The sequence below is a fragment of the Cibotium barometz genome, chromosome 18 (assembly GCF_041138505.1).
Source record: "Cibotium barometz isolate CiBa-2024 chromosome 18, ASM4113850v1, whole genome shotgun sequence".
Lineage (NCBI taxonomy): Eukaryota > Viridiplantae > Streptophyta > Polypodiopsida > Cyatheales > Cibotiaceae > Cibotium > Cibotium barometz.
Window position 1 is genome coordinate 5,449,508 of NC_141063.1, and position 21,287 is coordinate 5,470,794.

General features: G+C 44.6%; 1 protein-coding gene across 1 annotated transcript in view; it reads left to right on the forward strand.

The window, feature by feature from the left end:
- Positions 1–608: 608 nt before the first annotated feature.
- Positions 609–21,287, forward strand: part of LOC147628843 (uncharacterized) — a 48,566-nt gene continuing 27,887 nt past the window's right edge. The window contains exons 1-3 of the mRNA XM_086812003.1: positions 609–720; positions 802–1,019; positions 1,539–1,582. Of these exons, the coding sequence (XP_086668129.1) occupies positions 716–720; positions 802–1,019; positions 1,539–1,582 (267 nt within the window). The 5' untranslated portion in view covers positions 609–715. The remainder of the gene's footprint in view (positions 721–801; positions 1,020–1,538; positions 1,583–21,287) is intronic.

Genomic DNA, 21,287 nt, shown 5'->3' on the forward strand with positions numbered 1-21,287 from the left:
GCACGGATCCCTTGCCCACAAGCCGTCTTGTATTTAAACGAAGGTAGGAGAGGTCGGGCTAGGCCACATTACTCCACCTCAAGGTACTCCCATATAGATGCAAAGAATTCGGGGCATCCAAGCATACCTTGAGAGCACCATGTGAGGCCGGATAGAAATCCCAAAAATCTCACGCCTCACACCATCAAAGCTCTCTGGAGCACACGGGTAAGCGGACCGCCACCCACACCATCAGTTTTTATAATCAACTTCACAAGTAGTAATATTGTTTACTCTCTCCTCTTCACAAGCCCTTAGATGATTTTGCAAAGTGTAGAAGCCTCCTCATTTCTTGTCACAGATAGCCATCTATGGCCAACTTAACTCGGTTGTGAAAGCATTAAATGCAACTTTGTCATCAGCCTTTTTGTAATTGTGCCAAGGCCCAAAATGTGCAAAGCTCTAAGGGTCAAAACATCATTTTGATGCCAGAGGTGAGCGTAAACATGTAAGTCTATTTAATGCGCCAAGTAAACTTGGCCGTGGCTTTATCCAAACTCTTCTTTTTCCCTCCACGAGAGAAGGAAGCACATATGTACTTACCAGTACCTATAATAAATCATTTTCCCGAAAAAACTAAACCCGTTACCCCAGCTCAAACGCAGTGAATAAACATTCTTTTTTCTGTATCGACTCCGCGTTCTATCTTTCGTCCTTTCTTCTTGCGCTTGGAGGCATGCGGTAGGCTTTGCTTTAATCTTCATTATCTTCTACACAGTGATATCCTTCTCTGACCATCGCCATAGTTATAGCCATCTGCAGCTCCACCGCCATGAACAGTTCTCGGGTTGGAGGCTCCGGCAGTGCCAGCCACAGCCAGAACCATGGCCATAGCCATGTCGCGATTCCCGCGGCTGCCAAGAAGGTCGTGCAGAACCTCAGGGAAATCGTGAAGAGACACAGCGACGAGGAGATTTACGCCACTCTCAAGGAATGCAACATGGACCCTAACGATGCTGTCCACAAACTCATGCATCAGGGTAAATCCCTCCCTTCTCTCTTATTCCGTGCAAACTTTTAGGGTTTTGATTTCTGCTTCCGGCCATGGTGAACTGTAGTTTCACCTCGTTAGGGTTTTTGGATCAAGGCATTCTTGTTTTTGGGACTGCTGTTTTTTGGCAAAATGCTTGTTTTTGTTTTTAATCCATAGCCACAGTCGGATCTGAGCTTCCTGAGTTCCAGGTCTCTGTGTGCAGAGGTCAGAGGTTCTCGCTTTGCTAAGAACCTGCATTTACTTGCGCCCTACAATCTCATTTGCATGAATTTTTGTTCTCAATCTCTGTTACTGTAGGAACTTATTTTTTATAAAAACAAAGCTAGCGTTTTTTCAAGTATTTCATGGACTTAGTATTAGACTTTTCTTTTTCTTTGGAGAAAAAATCAGTATATTTATGTGCTCTTTTGCACCCCTTCATTCGCTCCTAGGTTGGGCTACAGAGAGCCACATAATTGCTACACTTTTTACATACAGTTGTGATGTGTTTTTGTTGTTATTGCAGATACATTTCACGAGGTTAAGCGGAAGCGGGACAAGAAAAGGGAGGTGAGCAAAAGTTTTTTTCCCTTAAGTTTAAAACTTTATTGACCTAGTGTTCCTCTTTTTATGTGAGTTCTGTGTTATGCAGCATTGCATTCATGCAGCTCAGAGCACTTGCTTGAACACTTGCAAATAGCTTCATATTGATGTGATCTAACGTTAGACTAAAAGATTGAATCGTGTTTTGCAAGGCCAGAGTTGGGAAAAATTTAAGGCTTAGTCTGTGCTTCATAGATTTTTCTCTGGAGGAGTATCTTGCCTCTTTCACCTCTCAAGGTGCAAGCAGGCTTCTCGCTGACCATCTGCCCTAGCTTCCTTGCTTTTTGAGATTGCCATTTGTCCTTCACACGTGTGGCTTTATATTGCACCAGCCTGTCCCATCACAGCTCTGTCTTGTTCTTCACTTCTCTCCTTCGTGCTTGGCTCACTTTTCTTGGAGTCTTTTTACTGCCAATGAAGTTTTTTAAATATTTCCCTCCAGATTTTGCGTTGCTCCTTTTTGTTACTATAGTTTGCCTTATTCTCCTTCAGTCTCGATCTTGGATGATTCCGTCTCGGACCTACTTGCCTCGTCCATCTTGGCTCTGATGTCACTTCATGTCACATGCACCATACACTGAGGTACAGTGTGCCACAGTGGCTCATCATCAGTGCTATACTTATAAAGAAATAAGTACCTTTTTTAGGGATATCTGTCGTACGTCGTGACCCCATTGTGAGCCCCAGTCCGGGACATGTTAGGCACAAGAATAGAATTAGTGGAGAACATGTGTGCCTAAAGGCCTTGGTCTTTTGCATGCATAAATCTGAGCCAGTAGGGTTTACTGTTCACACAGTCCAAGGCCTGAAAATCAGTCCCAAAACAGAGATTCCAGCCTTCAACCGGCTTCCAAACGTTGCCATCATCCGGTACATGTGCCTACACAACTTTGTAGCAACGTCGAAATCCTATGGAATGATGTAAAAGCAAATCGGCCAGCCTTGGAAAGCTCAAAACAGCAGTTGACAAGCCCTAGAGAGAGAGAGAAGAACAAGTCGACCAGCCTTGGGGAGGAAGAAAAGCAAGGTGGCCAGCTTCTGTTTGCAGCATAAGTGATAGGCGCTCTCAAATAGATGCATATGTCCTCATAAAAGAGGCGACCAGTGAAAATATCAGTCCAACGCTTCAAAAAGCAATTTGAACAGCCTAAATACGTCATACAAGCCTTTTTAAGCTTTCTTTAGTGTGTAGGACAAGTTTTATGCCTCTTTTAGGCCCATGGCGAGCTTTTGCCCAATTTAGGGTGCTTATATCTTGCTCATGAAGGTAGGCACCCTCTTTTGTTTCCACAAATCCGTCAGAATGCACAGCAGAAATGAAGACAACTGCTGTAGAGAGCAAAACGCTGAATATATATATATATATATATATATATATATAGAGAGAGAGAGAGAGAGAGAGAGAGAGAGAGAGAAGCTGTAGAAACTCTGCTCTATACACTAGAAAATCCGGGAATAATACAAAGTGTGGGGGCCAGGGCCACGTATATATATGGCCCTGGGCTGCTGGTCGGCCAGCCCAAAACAGGCTGACAGAAGCCTTGAATGCTCATGACCAGAAAAAAGGCAGTCAGCCAAAGAAAAACTCAGTCGGCTAGTACTGAACATAGTTGGCCAGCATCTACTGCCTCACGACCACAGAAAACAGTGAAAAATACTTGAAAAATGGGGAAAAATGAGAAAACACCTAAACGGCCAGTCCCACCCACAATAGAGGCCCTAGTGTGTAATGTACAGACAGGAGATGACTGCTAACACCCCCTCTTAGCTCTTGGATGTGGAACCAACCCCAGTGAGCTGGAGTGCTGTCGGAGCATAGCTTGAGAGGTAGAGACTTCGTGAAGAGGTCCGCCGCATTGTCCTCCATCGAACAATAAACAAGCAACATGTGACGAGCCAAAATCTTCTCACGAACAAAGTGATATTGTATCTCTATGTGCTTGGTCCGAGCATGGAAGACCGGGTTCCGAGCAATAGCGATACAGCTCTGGTTATTGCACTAGATGACTGTGGGCTCCTTCTGTGGAAACCCAATCTCGCCAAGGAACCTCCGTAGCCACACAACCTTGCAAGCAGCACCACAAGCAACCTGATACTCTGCCTTTGTAGATTACAAGGTAATAGTTGGCTGCCTCTTGCTGCTCCATGAAACAATTCCAAAGCCGAGGGTAAAACCATAGCGTGATGTAGATCTCCTCGTGTCTGGATCTCCTTCCCAATCTGAGTCACTCCAGCCTTGGAGTCGGACTCGGTTCTTCGTTTCCCCTCCAGTGCCATAGAAGAGTCCAAGATCCTTCGCACCCTGCAGATACCGCAAGATCCGCAATCCTGCGTCCCAATGAGTCTTCAAAGGCGTCTGCATGAATGAGCTCAATAGCCCCACGGGAAAGCTCAAGTCCAATTTGGTGTTCAACAACCAAATCAATGAACCAACGAGCTTCCGATACAGAGGCATCAACCTGCTCACACGAATCAGTCACTGTAAGCTTCGTGTTCGGGTCCATTGGTGACGTTGTGGAGTGGAAAAAAAACAAGGAAACATGCCTCTATAGCTTCCCACTCCCCCAACCTTGGAATCACTAGCACAAAACAGGGGCACCATAGTCAAAGTAAACACCCAGCAAACACACATGCTCTCACTGTGTGCATGACGAGGTAATCGAAGGCTGGCACAAGGTGCGCTGTGAGAGTGTAAACCCGTGGACTACACCAAACACGTCAATCACGCCTTCTCCTTCAAATCAACACACACAAGAAACAAACACACCAACCATAGCCAAATACATCACCTATATCATCCATCTTTGAACTCCCAATCAACACTTCCATACAAGCTTCTTTCGACACACAGAAGCTTTTGCTTCACACCATCTCTCATACATAACACCTTCAAATCAACACACAAGATGTATACTGACAAGGTTGTCCCCCATTCATCTTGGCAACATATACCTGGGCCATGGCTGAGAGCAGCAGCCCAACAAAACAACATCTGTTGCGCTATCAGCCACTGCGCCAAACACAACAAACTCTGGCGCCGGCAGCAACCCACTGAAGCAATACGCACACACTTTGTGCTCAGAGGCAGCAACTCAACAAGGTAACACACAAAAAGCTCTCTACTCTCTCGCAGCAGCCCTATTGCCATCGCCACCATCACACCCTTAATAGGAGAGGAGTACCTTTGTAGCCCATCGTCTCAACACATCAACGATCATCCACTACTGTAGCGATCACATACATGAGCTGCGATGGCCACAAGCGCTTGACGGCTTTTGAAAACAGCACCACACTTGGCATACACAATCACTAAGAGCACCGCCCTGCAGAACTTCTCCTCTCTCTCTGCGCTTCCATGCTTTGATGATCGTGCACGCTCGTTCTTTTACCAGCCGGCCTGAGCAACCACGTGCTTCTTAATTTTAGCCCACCAAGAGCACCGCCTATCATAAGGTTGTTTCCCACTAGTAGCCATACACACTGCTGTAATGAAAAAAAAAAACTTCAAACCTCAAGCACCTGCTCCCAAAAAAAACCATGCATGTACTAGCCTACTACAAAGCCATCCACTCTGTACACCTGCCAGGGCATTCAGGGCAAAGCTTTTCTGCATGCCATGCATCCCATATGTACACAAGCCCAAAACACTTTTACAAAATTTTGCCTGACATACTTTGCCCAACCCCTAGCCTTCTAGAGCATTTATGCTCAGCAGAAAAAAGATAAAGTCCAATAGCTATCCACCAGGATCAAAAGGAATCTGCTGTAACTCACCATCCCATTTCCCAACATCTGTGAAAAACAATGGCTGCATCACTACATACCAAACGTCAACCATATGTGCCACAAAATCATTTTCGTCCATCATTTGATAAGCATTCACAGGCTCTGACCACGCAGCATCACCCTCAAGCCTTCGCTCTTCAAATAAACCATGAAAGAACACTTCACCCACAACAAACCTCCTTGTCTTCAAAACCTGTGGTATTGTAACATCTAGCATCCAATTCATCAATACTAGTGAAGGCCAAGTTCCAACATTTTGACCTTTATGCACACAAAAATCCACATCCTTTCCAACAGCAGTGTCCACAAGCACTTCCAACTCTTTTAAAATAGGCATCTCTTCACAACCATACAACTCATTTGATTCAGAATCCTTGTCATCCATGGACTTTGTCTTTAGCATTTCAGCAACACGCAAAGAAGCCTTAGTTACATTCTCAACCATATTTGCATCCATGTCTATTTCTGGCTCCTGTTCATCAATGCTAGCAACTTCCCACATATCATCCTCAAGCACAATACTCACATCACAACACTCTTCATCAGCCCAATCTACATGCATATCTTCTTGAGTGTTGCCAACCCCCCATGGTATCATCGTCCAAAGACTCCCCAGCACATAATGCATCAAATGGAAAAACATCCATATCATTCATCGCAGGTACCATACCACCATCAAGCTGTCCAAGAAAATCCATAACAATAGGATCTTCCTCGATGCTCTCCACATCCGCATTGCAAACCGTCTTCACTTCATCACAAGTCTCTACCCCATCCTCCTCCCTTGTAGAATCTGGCAAAGAATCATCCTCAAAGCATTCTGCATCCAACTCCTCTTCCTTCTTATCATCAGCCAATCCCAAGGCATCATCCTCTTTGCTTCCATGTGCATGCATGTCATCCAGATCCGAATGCAAATGATCTTCAATAGAGCATTCCAAATCACTGTCATGTACAATCATGACGTCCCAATCCAAAGAAGAATCCACTGGCAACTTCTCATCTGCAAAAGTCTCAAACCTTGACCCAGATTTCTCATCTTGCTTTTCAACATGCACATCCTTAGTTTCAATCGCAACATCAATAGGGAAAACCTTAGCTACATCTGCATCATTCATCAAACACACATCTTCACTTTGCTCCTTCACCTGCTTTTCATCCACCTTCACATGCTTTAAAGACTTTGGAAAAAAATCAGAAGGCACATAGAACATCCCCCTTTGAACCTGCATAGGCCTTTGAGGCTCCTGTCTAATTAAACTTTGCATAGGACTCTTATCCACCTCAACCAAATTTACATGCATATCCCTTGCAGACACAACACCTTCATGCGGATAAATACCCATCTCCATCTGCTTCAAAATCTTGCCTTCCTTTTCCCTAGCAACCCTAACTGCATCGTCAAATGACTTGGGATTCTTCAACTCAACCTTGACCTTCAAATGGGGTAGCAAACCATCAATAAACAAGCTCTTCTTCAGAAACATAGAAGGAACTTCCTGCTTCAATGTCGTACACCACCTATCCCATAGACATGTGAATACCTTCACAAAATCATCCAGTGATTGTCCATGGACCTGCTTCAAGATGCTCAACTCCTGCCAAAGCACACTAGGCTCCTCTGCTTGCTGAAAATGCTCCAAAAGGCCTTCTTTCAACCTGTCTAAGGTCAAAACACCATGTAGCTCATATGCCGCATCCTGTGCTTCAAAATCTTTAAGCCAGCTTCGGGCATCTTCCTTCAAAAAAATCTTTACTAGCCTCAAAACCTGCTCTTCATCTGTAACATGATTGCTAATGCATGCCAACTCCATTTGCTCCAAAAAGTCACATCTTCACCCTTCCTGCCATGAAATTCTGGATAAGACCACATCATGAAAATCTGCAACAATCCCTGCCAAAAAAAGCGGTACGAGTCTCTTTCCTATGGGGCATACACCCTTGTAGGCGAAGAAAAACACTTGGCTCTCCTCAGTGGGGGGCACCAAAAAGCTGTGGAGTGGAAAAAAAACAAGGAAACATGCCTCTATAGCTTCCCACTCCCCCAACCTTGGAATCACTAGCACAAAACAGGGGCACCATAGTCAAAGTAAACACCCATAGTCAAAGTAAACACCCAGCAAACAGATGTTCTCACTGTGTGCATGACGAGGTAATCGAAGGCTGGCACAAGGTGCGCTGTGAGAGTGTAAACCCGTGGACTACACCACCAAACACGTCAATCACGCCTTCTCCTTCAAATCCACACACACAGGAAACAAACACACAAACCATAGCCAAATACATCACGTATATCATCCATCTTTGAATTCCCAATCAACACTTCCATACAAGCTTCTTTCGACACACAGAAGCTTTTGCTTCACACCATCTCTCATACATAACACCTTCAAATCAACACACAAGATGTATACTCACAAGGCTGTCCCCCATTCATCTTGGCAACATATACCTGGGCCATGGCTGAGAGCAGCAGCCCAACAAAACAACATCTGTTGCGCTATCGGCGGCCACTGCGCCAAACACAACAAACTCTGGCACCGGCAGCAATCCACTGAAGCAATACGCACACTCTCTGTGCTCAGAGGCGGCAACTCAACAAGGTAACACACAAAAAGCTCTCTGCTCTCAGACACCAGTCCTATTGCCATCGCTTTTGAAAACAGCACCACACTTGGCATACACAATCACTAAGAGCACGGCCCTGCAGAACTTCTCCTCTCTTTGCGCTTCCATGCTTTGATGATCGTGCACGCTCGTCCTTTTACCAGCCGGCCTGAGCAACCACGTGCTTCCTAATTTTAGCCCACCAAGAGCACCGCCTATCATAAGGTCGTTTTCCACTAGTAGCCATACACACTGCTGTAATGAAAAAAAAAAACTTCAAACCTCAAGCACCTGCTCCCAAAAAAAACCATGCATGTACTAGTCTACTACAAAGCCATCCACTCTGTACACCTGCGAGGGCATTCAGGGCAAAGCTTTTCTGCATGCCATGCATCCCATATGTACACAAGCCCAAAACACTTTTACAAAATTTTGCCTGACAACGTGATAGGCTTGCAGTTCTCCATCCCAAAGGCCTCAAGCAACTCATGAACATACCGCTGCTGAGAGATGAAGAACCCCTCTGGGTCTACCAAATCTCCAATCCCAATAAGAAGTGGAGTAAGCCTAAGTCTGTCATCTCAAACTCCTTTGACAAGCAGTCTTTGTCACTGCTATGTGCTCCTGATGACCGCCAGTGAGAATGAGATCATCCACATAAAGCATAATCAACATGACCAAACCGTGTTCTCGAAAGAGATACAAGTTAGGATCTGCAATTGATCTCTGAAGTCCAGTCCGTAGAAAGAAGGAATCAGTCTTCTAATTCCAAGCCCTGGGAGCTTGCTTAAGACCATACAAGGCCTTCCGCAACCTGTAAACCATCCCCTTTGACCCTGGAATCTGAAAGCCTGGAGGCTGCTCAACATATACCTTCTCCTGTAAGTCACCATTAAGGAACGTGGATTTTACATCCATCTAATATACGGGCCACCGCTGATAAGAGGCAAGGGCAAGGGCAAGAATGGTCCGAATCGTGGTTATCCTCGCTGTCGGTGCAAAGGTATCCTCATAGTCGATGCCAGGTCGTTGAGCATAACCCTTAGCCACAAGTTTGGCTTTGTGCTTGTCCACCGACCCATCAGACATATACTTGGTCTTAAAGACCCACTTGACACCAATGACTGACCGTTTTGATGGCCTCGGAACCAACTCCCAAGTTTTATTCTTCTTTATGGCATCCAGTTCCACTTGCATGGCTTTCCTCCAAGTATCCTGAGAAAGAGCTTCCTTCACGGAAGTGGGCTCTTTGTCCCGCATGATACGAGACATCAAAGCATAGTTTACCTGTAAGAGCTCCGCTGAATGGCTTTTGTCATGAACTCTGTGCAATCTTTGAGGTCCGTCCTCTGTGGTCTGCTCGGAGGGAAGCTCTGTAACACTTGACTCTCGAAGGGAGTCTAACAACCACCTTGGTACTCGAACAAAACGCGGCCTCTTGCTGCTACTGGACTCATCTTCAGCCTCGGGCTCAACCGGCACAACTGACTGAGACTGTCTAGCTAGAACAATAGACTGGGAATCATCCTTAGACTCATCGGGGTCTCCAAGAAGTGGCGGCTCATCAACAGTGGAAGCTGGAACATGCTCATCAAAGACACCGTCTCTGTTGACAACAACCTCTTCCCGCTCTGGGTCATACAACCTGTATCCTTTGGAAAGAGAGTTATATCCCACAAATACAAGCTTTTGGGACTTCGAGTCAAGCTTTCCCCTATGCTTCTTTGGAATGTGAACATAGGCATCACTCCCAAACACACGGAAATGGGAGACATCTGGTTTTTTGCCAAAATAAGCCTCAAATGGAGTCATCTTTGGCATTGAAGTCATCGGAGATCGGTTGAGGATATGGACAGCCGTAGCCACAGCCTCTCCCCAAAGTGGACGAGGAAGATCACGATGCTCCAACATCGTTCTCGCCATCTGTCAAATCCCCACCGGATCTCCTCGTGGAACGCTCTTGGTACGAGACTCGAAACCTGCAAACAAACAAACAACAAGGGGGTGTAGGCCTAACTCACCTCCCAACCATGACAGTCGTGGGCAAGCCCACAGTCTTGGCTGTCCCCACCGAGCCACGAGCTGAGCTAACTAGGTTGCCGTACCGACCAATCTCCTCCTCGCGACGTCCCATATCGCCACGAAGCTACCCTCGCGGGCCTCGAGATTGTTGCTGGCCTCGGCTACGTAAAGCAAGTGCACGTCTGCACTAGATCCAGGCTCCAAGACCATAGAGCACTCACAAATCTCGCGAGACTCTATGACCTATGACTAACCTTGGCCACCCTTTTATAGGCTCTTGGCCGATCATCGGGCGTCCACACTTGGGCGCCCGCCCGTCCATACGTGGGTGCTCGCCCGTTAGTCTATCCCTAACTCAGCTCGCCAATCAGCCTGCCTAGCTCCAAGCTTCCCCAACCCTCGAAGCTAGTCTTGTGTGCGTGTAGCACACGGTAGATACACACTGTGCATATGACATACTCCCCTTCCTCTAAGAGCGCACTCTTGAGCTCACTAAAAAGCCAGCGTAATCTCTCTGAAGAGTAGTCAATGTCTCCCATGTAGCGTCCTCCTCAACACGATCCTTCCACTTGATCTTGTATTCCGTGATAAGCGTATTACGCAATCTTCTTTCACGAAATCCAAGAATCTTTTCATGCTCGTGCGAAACAAATGTCATGTCCTCGACATCTATAATTTCTTGAGGAGTAACTAACTGGTCTGTTTCACCCAGTACTTCCTTAAGTCTACTGACATGAAATACAGGATGAACTTTCACATGAGAAGGCAAATCCAATCCATATGCAACTGAACTAATCCTTCGTGTAATACGAAATGGTCCACAGTATCTAGGGGATAATTTCGGAGATCGACCTGTCCGTAAAGTCTTGGAATCTTTCGGAACTCGCAAATACACCATCGTTCCTTCAGAGAACTCTCTGGGTGAACGATGTCTATTAGAATAAAATCTGTCTCGGTCTTGAGCACTTCTAATAGACTCCTTCGCAACTTGTAACATTTTCTGCATATCTTGCAAAAAATTACGTGCTGCATCATGCTGAAGACCTGAGAATCCTATTATAACAGGTGATCTAGGTTGAAAACCATACATACGCATGAAAGGACTAAAACCTGTACTCGTATGCTTAGTACTGTTCTATGCAAATTCTAACATAGGAAGATAATTCTCCCATGAACTCTGTCTTTTGGATACATATGCTCGAAGCATATCCTCCAAAATCTGATTCACTCTCATGGTTTGGCCATCAGATTGAGGATGATTTGAGGAACTCAAATTCAAAGTTGTTTCCAGCTTCTCAAAAACAAGTTCCCAAAAATCACTCGTAAACTTAGAGTCCCTATCAGTGACTATGTCCTGCGGTAACCCGTACAGTCTAAACAATTGCTCGATAAACTGCCGTGCTAATTGCGTAGCTGTAATAGTCTTCCGGGTCGGTAAAAATCTAGCCATTTTTGTCAAGCGATCTACCACAACCCAAATAGAATCGTGGCCTTGATGTGTTCTTGGCAATCCGATAATAAAATCCATGTAAATACTTTCCCATTTATTACTTGGGATTTGCAAAGGATGCAACAACCGAGCCTTTCTAAAGCGTTCAGCTTTATTTGCCTTACAAATTTGACACTTGAGAACATAATCTTCTACATACCCTTTCATCTTTGGCCAATAAAAAGTGTGTTTTACTAACGATAGTGTCATGTGTACCCCAGGGTGTCCAGCAGAAGGGGCGTCGTGACACTCCTTAAGAATCTTGGACCGAATGTCCGAGATCTGTGGTACACAAATTTTGTCATTATAGAATAGTAAACCATTCCGAATCATCCACTGGCCTCCTATAGCTTGAATGGTAGACTGCTCAGTCATTGAGTCTTGGTCAATCAATGAGCTCCCGTCCTGGATCTTATGCCAAAATGGACCAAAATAACTATTAGTCTTGCAAAGCCCCCTCAATGACTGAAATAAGTCAGTAGAAATCTCGGTGAACGACAAAGTATTCACCTCTCTAATTCGACTAAGCGCATCTGCAACACTATTCATGGACCCTTTTCGATAATGGATCTCAAAATCAAAATCTTGCATTAACTCAGCCCAACGAGCTTTCCTTCCTCTCAAGTCATCCGCATCACACACATACTTGATAACGAAGTTGTTTCACTGTTCGCGGTATAGGCCAGTCCAGAACCTTCTGAACTCGGTCATAGTCAATGCTCAATCCATCTCTAGTGATCTTGTGTCCCAAGTAAATGATGTCTATCATAAAAAACTCACATTTACTTAACTTAGCATATAGTCGATTCTGTCTAAAAATAGATAAGACAATCGTGAGGTGTCTAACATGATCCTCAAGAGTACGACTATATATCAAAATATCATCCAAGAACACCACCACAAATTTTTCCAAATGTTCACGAAAAAGATCGTTCATCATTTGCTGGAAAGTGGCTGGAGCATTGGTTAATCCAAAAGGTAATACGAGAAACTCGTAATGGCCATACCTAGTCCGAAGGGCGGTTCTTTCGACATGCATTTCATGAATACGTATCTGGTGATAACCAGTACGTAAATCGATCTTCGTGAAATATTTCGCTCTTGCTAACCGGTCAATCAGGTCATCTGATCTAGGGAGAGGATAACGGTTCTTAATTGTCAGCTTGTTCAATCTCTTGTAATCTATACACATTCTCCAGGTGTTGTCCTTCTTTCTCCTAAGCAACACAGGTGCATCCCAAGGTGATTTACTTGGACGGATCTGGCCCATCCTCAAATAATCTTCGAGTTGTTTAGCCAACTCATCTTCCTCAGCTTGGCTCATCCTGTAAGGTGGAATACTGACAGGATGGGTACCAGGGATCAAGTCAATACGATGATCTACTGCCCTTTTAGGTGGTAAACCCGATGGCAGTTCCTTAGGAAATACATCTTGAAACGAATCAAGTATCTTCTGTAATTCTTTGCTTTCAAACACACTTAATTCATTTATTTCCATGGAAGGGATGAGAAAGGAAGAAAGTGGAATCAATACACAATGGAAAGCGGTATACAAAGAAGAATCCATTATATTTCCAAAATCAACTGTATTTACAAGAGGTCCCCGAGAGGGATGAATACAATCACCTAAAATACTATACTGGATGTCCTTGTGCTGAAAAGAAAAAATATGACTAGACCAATCTATTTGGACTTGAGGAGTCTTAAACCACTCGATCCCTAATAACAAGTCTACATTTTCTAGGTGCATAACATAGCATTCCAGAGTATCTTTGTAGTCTTGAATCTGGATTGGAAGCATCTCCACCTTTCGATCCCATACTTGCCTTCCCGCAGGTAGGCGTACCTTATAGGTATGATCGTTGGGTGTCGTATCAAGACTCAATTTTTGCACAAGTTTGTAGTTAACAAAGTTGTGTGAGCTGCCAGGGTTTAGAAGAATGTGAATTTTATGGCTTCTTGACAAGCTTGTCGTCTACTACGAGGCGGTCGAAGCGGCAAGAAGGACACCACGAGTGGCCGTGGACCCGGCGACGATGGGGATAGGGTCATGTGGTGGATCGAGATCATGCATGCCATCACCTTCACCATCGAGTCGGAATGTTACTCCATCCACGACGCCGGCACCCTCCATCTCCACGGCCTCTCAACCATTATGTGGTCCACGGTGACAATCTACACTTGGGGAGAATTGGAACCCCTAGTTGAAGGAGGAGGTGGATATGGCGGTGGTCCGCTTCTTCTTCCACGACCACATTGCCTTTCAAGCAGCTAGGTAAGTGCAATTGATCATTGCCAATTCATCATTCATGTTTTTATCATCCTAGTCCCCTTCTCATTAGTAAATTGCTTCCTTGAATAGGTCGGAATACTTCAAGGTCATGGTTAAGAAGAATGGGGAGTATGGCTCAACCTATACGCCCCCCTCATCCGAGAGCTTGCGCACTACATTGCTTGAGAAGGAGAAGCGCATTGTAGAAGAGCAAGCGGCCGACAGCACAAAGCGGCAGTGGGAGAGAAATGGAGTCTCCCTCATTGTGGATGGATGGAGTGACACCCGCAAGAGGAGTATTCATGGCGTGGTTGCATATTCCCGCGAAGAGATGTACTTCATCTCATCTCATGATGCATCCGGCACCGGGAAGAGCGCGGAGAGTGGGCTACCACCATGGAGATCATTGGCCCCGAGCATGTAGTGGGCTTTGTTGCGGATGGAGAGCCTTCCAATAGGGTGGTGGGAGCTATCCTCCAAGTTATGTATGGACATGTCACGGTGTCCCTTTGTATGGCTCATTGCCTAAACAACCTCCTCAAGGACATAGGGGCATTGCCATAGATCAGTCCGCTCATTGAGGAGGCCAACACCATGGTCTCCTTTGTCCTCAACCACCAAAGACTTCGGCATGAGTTCAACAAGAGGTCCTCTCTCTCTCTCTTCTCAAATATTCCGACACCTGGTTTGCTTACAACTTTCTCATGTTGGGCCGGTTGAAGGATTCTAACGGTGCTTTGAGGGGGCTTTTCCTCAGTGACGAGTTTGTCAACACGCAAGAGTCCCGTACAAACACTGGCCAAGAGTGTAGGTTACGTGTGGATAACGCCTCTTGGTGAGAGCGTGTGAAGACAATGGATGCTATGGTGAGGTCCATAGTCCACCTATTGAGGATTGTAGATGCTATGCAACCATGCATAGGCAAGGTCTATGAGGCCATGGATCGCATGATAGAGAAGTTGAAAGACTTCGTGCCTGACAAAGATAGATATGAGGAGATCCATGCCTTGTGTCTAGGAAGGTGGAATTTCTACTACTCTCCATTGCATGTAACAACTTATGTGGTGGACCCAGAATTCCAAGGCAACAAGCAGGAGAGCGACCGAGAGGTGAGCGATGGATGGAGGATCATCTTGGACCGTCTTGTGCCTGATGCATCGGTTAGGCGCAAGATCAGGGACCAGCTTTCCATGTACAGGTCATTTCATGGCTCCTATGGCTGTCATGATGCACAGATTGACTGCTCCAAAGTTGGTGCTGCTCTATGGTGGGAGGACTTGGTTCGGATGGACCGGAGCTACAACAGCTTGCCATCCGCATACTTAGCCAGGTCGTCAGCTCCTCTTGCTTGGAGCAACTTTGGAGTACCTACAGCCACATTGCCTCCAGGAAGAGGAACCGACTCGGGGTAAAGCGTGCCAATGACCTTGTCTTCGTCAGCGCGACCTTGCGAATGCTTTGCAAGAGCGTGACCAAGAAGGAAGATCCCTTCACCGAGTGGGAGATGAGTCAACAAGAAGAGCAACAAGAGGATGAGGTGCATGAGCTGCATGCCAGTGAGGATGACTTGATGCTCCTTTGGCACAAGCTACCCATGACCATGAGGCGAGCACTTCACGTGGATGATCATTCATGGATCATGATTTATGGGCCTTACTACTTAGCTCTAGCCTCTAGCCTCTAGGCTTTAGCACATTTTGTCATTGACTCATTTGAGTCCGTCCATGTATTCTGCCTCCATAAGGCTTAGTCCTGACTCATTTTGTATCTACTTAATTATTAATACAATCAACCGTCGATGCCTTTACTCTTTGACTGGCGTATTTTGTTAATATGACTCAAAAGCTTGCCATTTTAGTGTAAATTTGTGCTCATTTTGATGTACTTCCAAAGTAGAATAAGTTGAGTAGAAAAACTTAAAAAAAAAAGTATTTTTTGAGTGCCGTTCTCTCCCCCATCCCCATTTCCTACTTATGGCCGTTCCCCATCCCCATCCCCGTCCCCGTCCCCCGTCCCCCGTCCCTTGTGACTATGGTCAGTCCACATGACCCTTGGCGCAGGCATAAGTCCCTTGCCAACCTGGTGTCATGTCCACTCTACCACTTGCACTTTGTGTTGGCGTAGACACAAGTCCCTTGCCAACTAGGTGTCATGTCCACTCTACCACTTGCACTCCGTGTTGGTAATCTGACCACACCTTGGAGGATAGGTGGGCTCAAGTGTGTAACATAAGATAAGAATGACTCACAGGGATAAATATCATTGTGCTCCATAAACATTTATGCTGCACAGTTTTTAGGCATTTTGGCCAGTGAGATAAGTCTAGAGAAAATCCTTGATCTACAAAATGAAACCATTGAAGCATAAAGCCCAAGAATCACACTTAGCCAATGATAACCATATAGATGCGCCAAACCATCATATATGTATAAATCCTTGAGCAAAGGATGTGCCATAAATTTAGTCCATAGACCTTGGAGATATCTGTATGAAAACTATATAAACCTGGCTTTTCAACTATTAACAGTGTTTACCTAAAATAGTTCAAGGCAAACAACACACAATTTTCCTTGTACAGGCATTGAAGGGTAAACTGTCCAAAAGCACTTACAAATTAAAAAAAAAAACCAACTTTGCAAAACTCGATTAGCTTTTCTTTACTAAGTTCGTCGTGAAGCCAAAAGAAATATCTCCTCATCATATCCATAAGATATATAGCTTGCGTGTAAGCTTGATTATGTAATCCATAATATCCATATGGAAAGAGTGCTAAACACGGGCACATAAAGCCAACAACATACTTCCAAGATAAATTTTGTGAATCCATAAATCCTTAGACCAAGTTGTCTACTGTTCATGCTCTTGACGCATGACTGTTTTAATAAGTGAATAGGTTGGCCATGCTTAATAGCAATGATAGTAAGTGTGGTCCCCACTTTCGATCTTTTCTCTTCCTCATTTTTGAAAGGAAGCCTATGCCCTGATACCATTGCAACCAAAATCATTCCGCACCCGGGGGGCTAAGGACAAGCACACACTATTGTATGACCAACAATCTGAACTTAAAACATTTAAACATTGGCCACAACCATCAAGCATAATCTTGCATGCTGGAAAATAATATCATATGCACAAGACACCACATTGGGATCAGAACGGTTTACGCACACCCTCCCCCCCCTCCCCTTTTCAGGAATTCTTTATTCCATGGGAGAATTTGTACAACAAAGGATGTGTCAAATCCCCAAGGATCACCTTGTAGAGCAATCTTGAAACACGTTTCGAAACCTGCAAAACAAAGCCAAACAAACACTCTTCGTGATAGCAAGACCTCACTGTGGAAGCCTTCAATCCATAAAAGCCCCTTGGTTTGCGGTCCCAAAACCCTAATACCAGGGTTCAACTTTCTAGAAAGAGAGGATTCTGCATTACAGAGAGAAAATACAGAAATCACTCATGTTTTGTAGGCTGTCCACGCGAGAAATCCATCACCAGCCTTCAACTGAGTCTTCCAAGAGTCAATTGAATCTTTTCCTTCGCGTACATGCACTGTATATGATTAGGGTCTGCTGTTCACACAGTCCAAGGACTGAAAATCAGTCACAAAACAGAGATTGCAGCCTTCAACCAGCTTCCAAACGCTGCCATCATCCTGTACATGTGTGTGCACAACTCTGTTGCAACCTTGCTATCCTTGGAATGATGTAAAAGCAAATCGCTAGCCTTGGAGAGCTCAAAACAGCAGTTGAGCAGCCCTAGAGAGAGAGAAGAACAAGTCAACCACCCCTGGGGAAGAAGAAAAGCAAGGCAGCTTCTCTTTGCAGCATAAGTGATAGGCACTCTCAAATAGATACATATCTGTTCATAAAAGAGTCGACCAGCTCAAAATATCAGCCCAAAACTCCAAAAAGCAATTCAACCAGCCTAAATATGTCATACAAGTCACTTTTAGCTTTCTTCAGTGTGTAGGACAAGTTTTATGCCTCTTTTAGGCCCATGGCCAGCTTTTGCCTGATTTAGGGTGCTTTTATCTTCCTCATGATGGTAGGCGCCCTCTTTTATCCATAAATCTATGCCCAACATGTAATATGTGTGCCCAAACTTTAATGAACTTTGAAACCATAAGCTTATAAACCTTATAAATACATAAATGATTATATGCTTAGAATGCATGATTTTGAACCATATTTTAGACCTATCCTTGGCAGCATAAATCACCATGGAAGTCCTGCTTCAACTTCTGACTATCCACAGTCCTTCCAGGTCCTGAATGAAATCCTCATATCTTGTGTAGGAGCCATGTATGAACAAGTCCATAATACATAGAGTTCGAGATTGCATGTAGCTTGAAAAAATTTCCCGGTTCACATCCTTTGTAAAATACGCTCGGGTCACTGAACATTGTCCAAATCATAAGGATGGACCGAATGGTGAAATTTATTTTGTGCCCGGGGGACTATGGACTTCCACAATTTTGTATGACCATCAATTTCAACTTAAACATTTAAGCGCTGGCCACAACCATTAAGCATAATCACACTTGCTGAAAAATAATGTCATTTGCACACAGGACACCACATTGGGACCGGAATGTCCACGCACAAACCCCCCCCCCCCCCCCCTCCCCTGCCCTTGCCCCCCCTTTCAGGAATTCTTTATTCCATGGGAGAATTTGTACAACAAAGGATACGGTTGCACTAGCACTGGGATTTCCAAGCTTTACCCAAATAGGTACAAGTGTCCAAGCACTACGTTCACTAAAGCAACATTCAGGCCTCACAGGCTTCCATGAAGATAGCCAAATCCATTAGTAAAGGACCTTGCAAACAGTACCACGCTCTCCCTAGCAAGACCACACTGTGGAAGCCTTCAATCCATAAAGTGCCTTGGTTGGCTGTCCCAAAACCCTAAAACCAGGGTTCAAACTTCAACTTTGTAGAAAGAGAGAGGATTCTGCAGTAGAGAGAGAAAATACAGAAATCACTCATGTGATGAAGGCTGTCCACACAAGAAATCCATGACCAGTCTTCAATTGAGTCTTCCAAGAGTCAGTTGAATCTTTTCCTTCGCGTACATGCACCGTATATGATTAGGGTTTGCTGTTCACACAGTCCAAGGACTGAAAATCAGTTGCAAAACAGAGATACGCTGCCATCATCCCGTACATGTGTGTGCACAACTCTGTAGCAACCTTGCAATCCTTGGAATGATGTAAAAGCAAATCGGCTAGCCTTGGAAAGCTCAAAACAGCAGTTGACCAGCCCTATAGAGAGAGGAGAACAAGTCGACCACCCTGGGGAGGAAGAAAAGCAAGGTGGCCAGCTTCTCTTTGCAGCATCAGTGATAGGCACTCTCAAATAGATGCATATGTGCTCACAAAAGAGTCTACCAGCTCAAAATATCAGCGCAAAGCTCTAAAAAAGTAATTCGACCAGCCTAAATATGTCATACAAGTCACTCTTAGCTTTCTTTAGTGTGTAGGACAAGTTTTATGCCTCTTTTAGGCCCATGGCCAGCTTTTGCCCAATTTAGGGTGCTTATATCTTGCTCATGAAGTTAGGCGCCCTCTTTTGTCCATAAATCCATGCCCAACATGTAATATGCCCGCCCAAACATTAATGAAGTTTGAAACCAGAAGCTTTTAAACCTTATAAATACATAAATGATTATATCCTTAGAATCCACCATATTTTAGACCTATCCTTGGCAGCACAAATCACCATGGAGGTCCTCCTCCAACTTTTGACCATCCACAGTCCTTCCAGGTCGTGTATGAAATCCTCATATTCTGTGTAGGAGCCATCTATGAACAAGTCCATAATTCATAGAGTTCTAGATTGCTTGGCAACCACCCATCATAGCTTGGACAAATTCCCCCGTTCACATCCTTTGTAAAATAGGTCCAGACTCACCGAACACTGTAGAAGTCGTAAGGCTAGACGAAATGATGACATTTCCTCCTTTTGATAAGCAGCTGCCCACAATTGAGAAAACAACAGTAGATCATAGGAATGTTAGTTTTGAGTAGCATATCTCATAATGTCATATCCATCCAAATCAAAATTCTTGTCAAACACAGGCATAAAAGCTAACTGTGCTGTTCCATAGAATAAGAGATCAGCTACCAATCATACGAGCCTTGCTTGCGAATTAGGAGTACCACTCCTGATTGGAGTAGTTCATAGGAATGTTAAACAGTTGTCCGCAATTGAGAAAACAACAGTAGTTCATAGGAATGCTAGTTTTGAGTAGCATATCTCATAATGTCATATCCATCCAAATCGAAATTCTTGTCAAACACAGGCATAAAAACTAACTGTGCTGTTCCATAGAATAAGAGATCAGCTACCAATCATACGAGCCTCGTTCGTCCAATCGGGAGTACCACTCCTATCTGTTGCATCCCACCACATCCATAAGAGCACCACTCTTCAAATCAAAGAATACTCCCACTAGGAGCTTCTGTAGCCATCAGGCACCGCCCGGTTTATATGAGGCTTCAAGAGCTGTCAATCCCGCGGACACACACTAGAAGGACCAGCCTCTACGTGCTGTACACACTGGTTTTCTGCATGACCAGCCATGCTTGATGGTTCAATTTTGCCTAGGCACCACACAGGGTTTAATCCAAGTCATCGGTATTCATCAAGATAGATATCAAAGAAAACCAACAAAATCCAATATAATTAAAAGAATCCATGTCTCAAATAAATGGAAGAGACAAAACAGTCGCATAAGTCCAGATATCATAATCATGTCTGTGTGTTCATACTCAAAGTCCAATTGAACTCCAAGGAGTAGTTGCTCATTCCCCACTCCCCAGTGTCACATCAAACGCATGCTACTCTCCACTTACTTCCATGCTTACACATGCAAAGACCAGGCTGAGAAATAGAAGACCGATTGACTGTGCACGCGGATGTAGAACGTCCATTGGACTTGAGTGCATACATCAAGTCTCCACCAGCATACCAGATTCTAGGTTACTGACACTTTGCGTAGACATAGTCCCCTACCAACAAGGTGTCAGTCCACATGACCCTTGGCGTAGACATAAGTCCCTTGCCAACCAGGTGTCATGTCTACTCTACCACTTGCACTCCGTGTTGGTGATTTGACCACACACCTTGGAGGAGAGGTAGGCTCAAGTATGTAACATAAGATAAGAATGACTGACATGCATAAATATCCTGGTGCTCCAAAAACATTTCTGCTACACAAAGTTTATAGGCAAGATAAGTTGAGAGAAAATCCTTGATCCATAAAATATCATGTGGCATAAATCCATCATGTTTCAATAAAGCGAGCCATAGAATTGCATATATATATATATATATATATAATATCGCAGAGCTGCCGAGACCGGGCATTCGACCAACAAGAACGGGCTTACAAAAAGCAGGCACAGGCTGTAGTCCCTATATATATATATATATATATATATATATATATATATAGGCATTCGACCAACAGGAACGGGCTTACAAAAAGCAGGC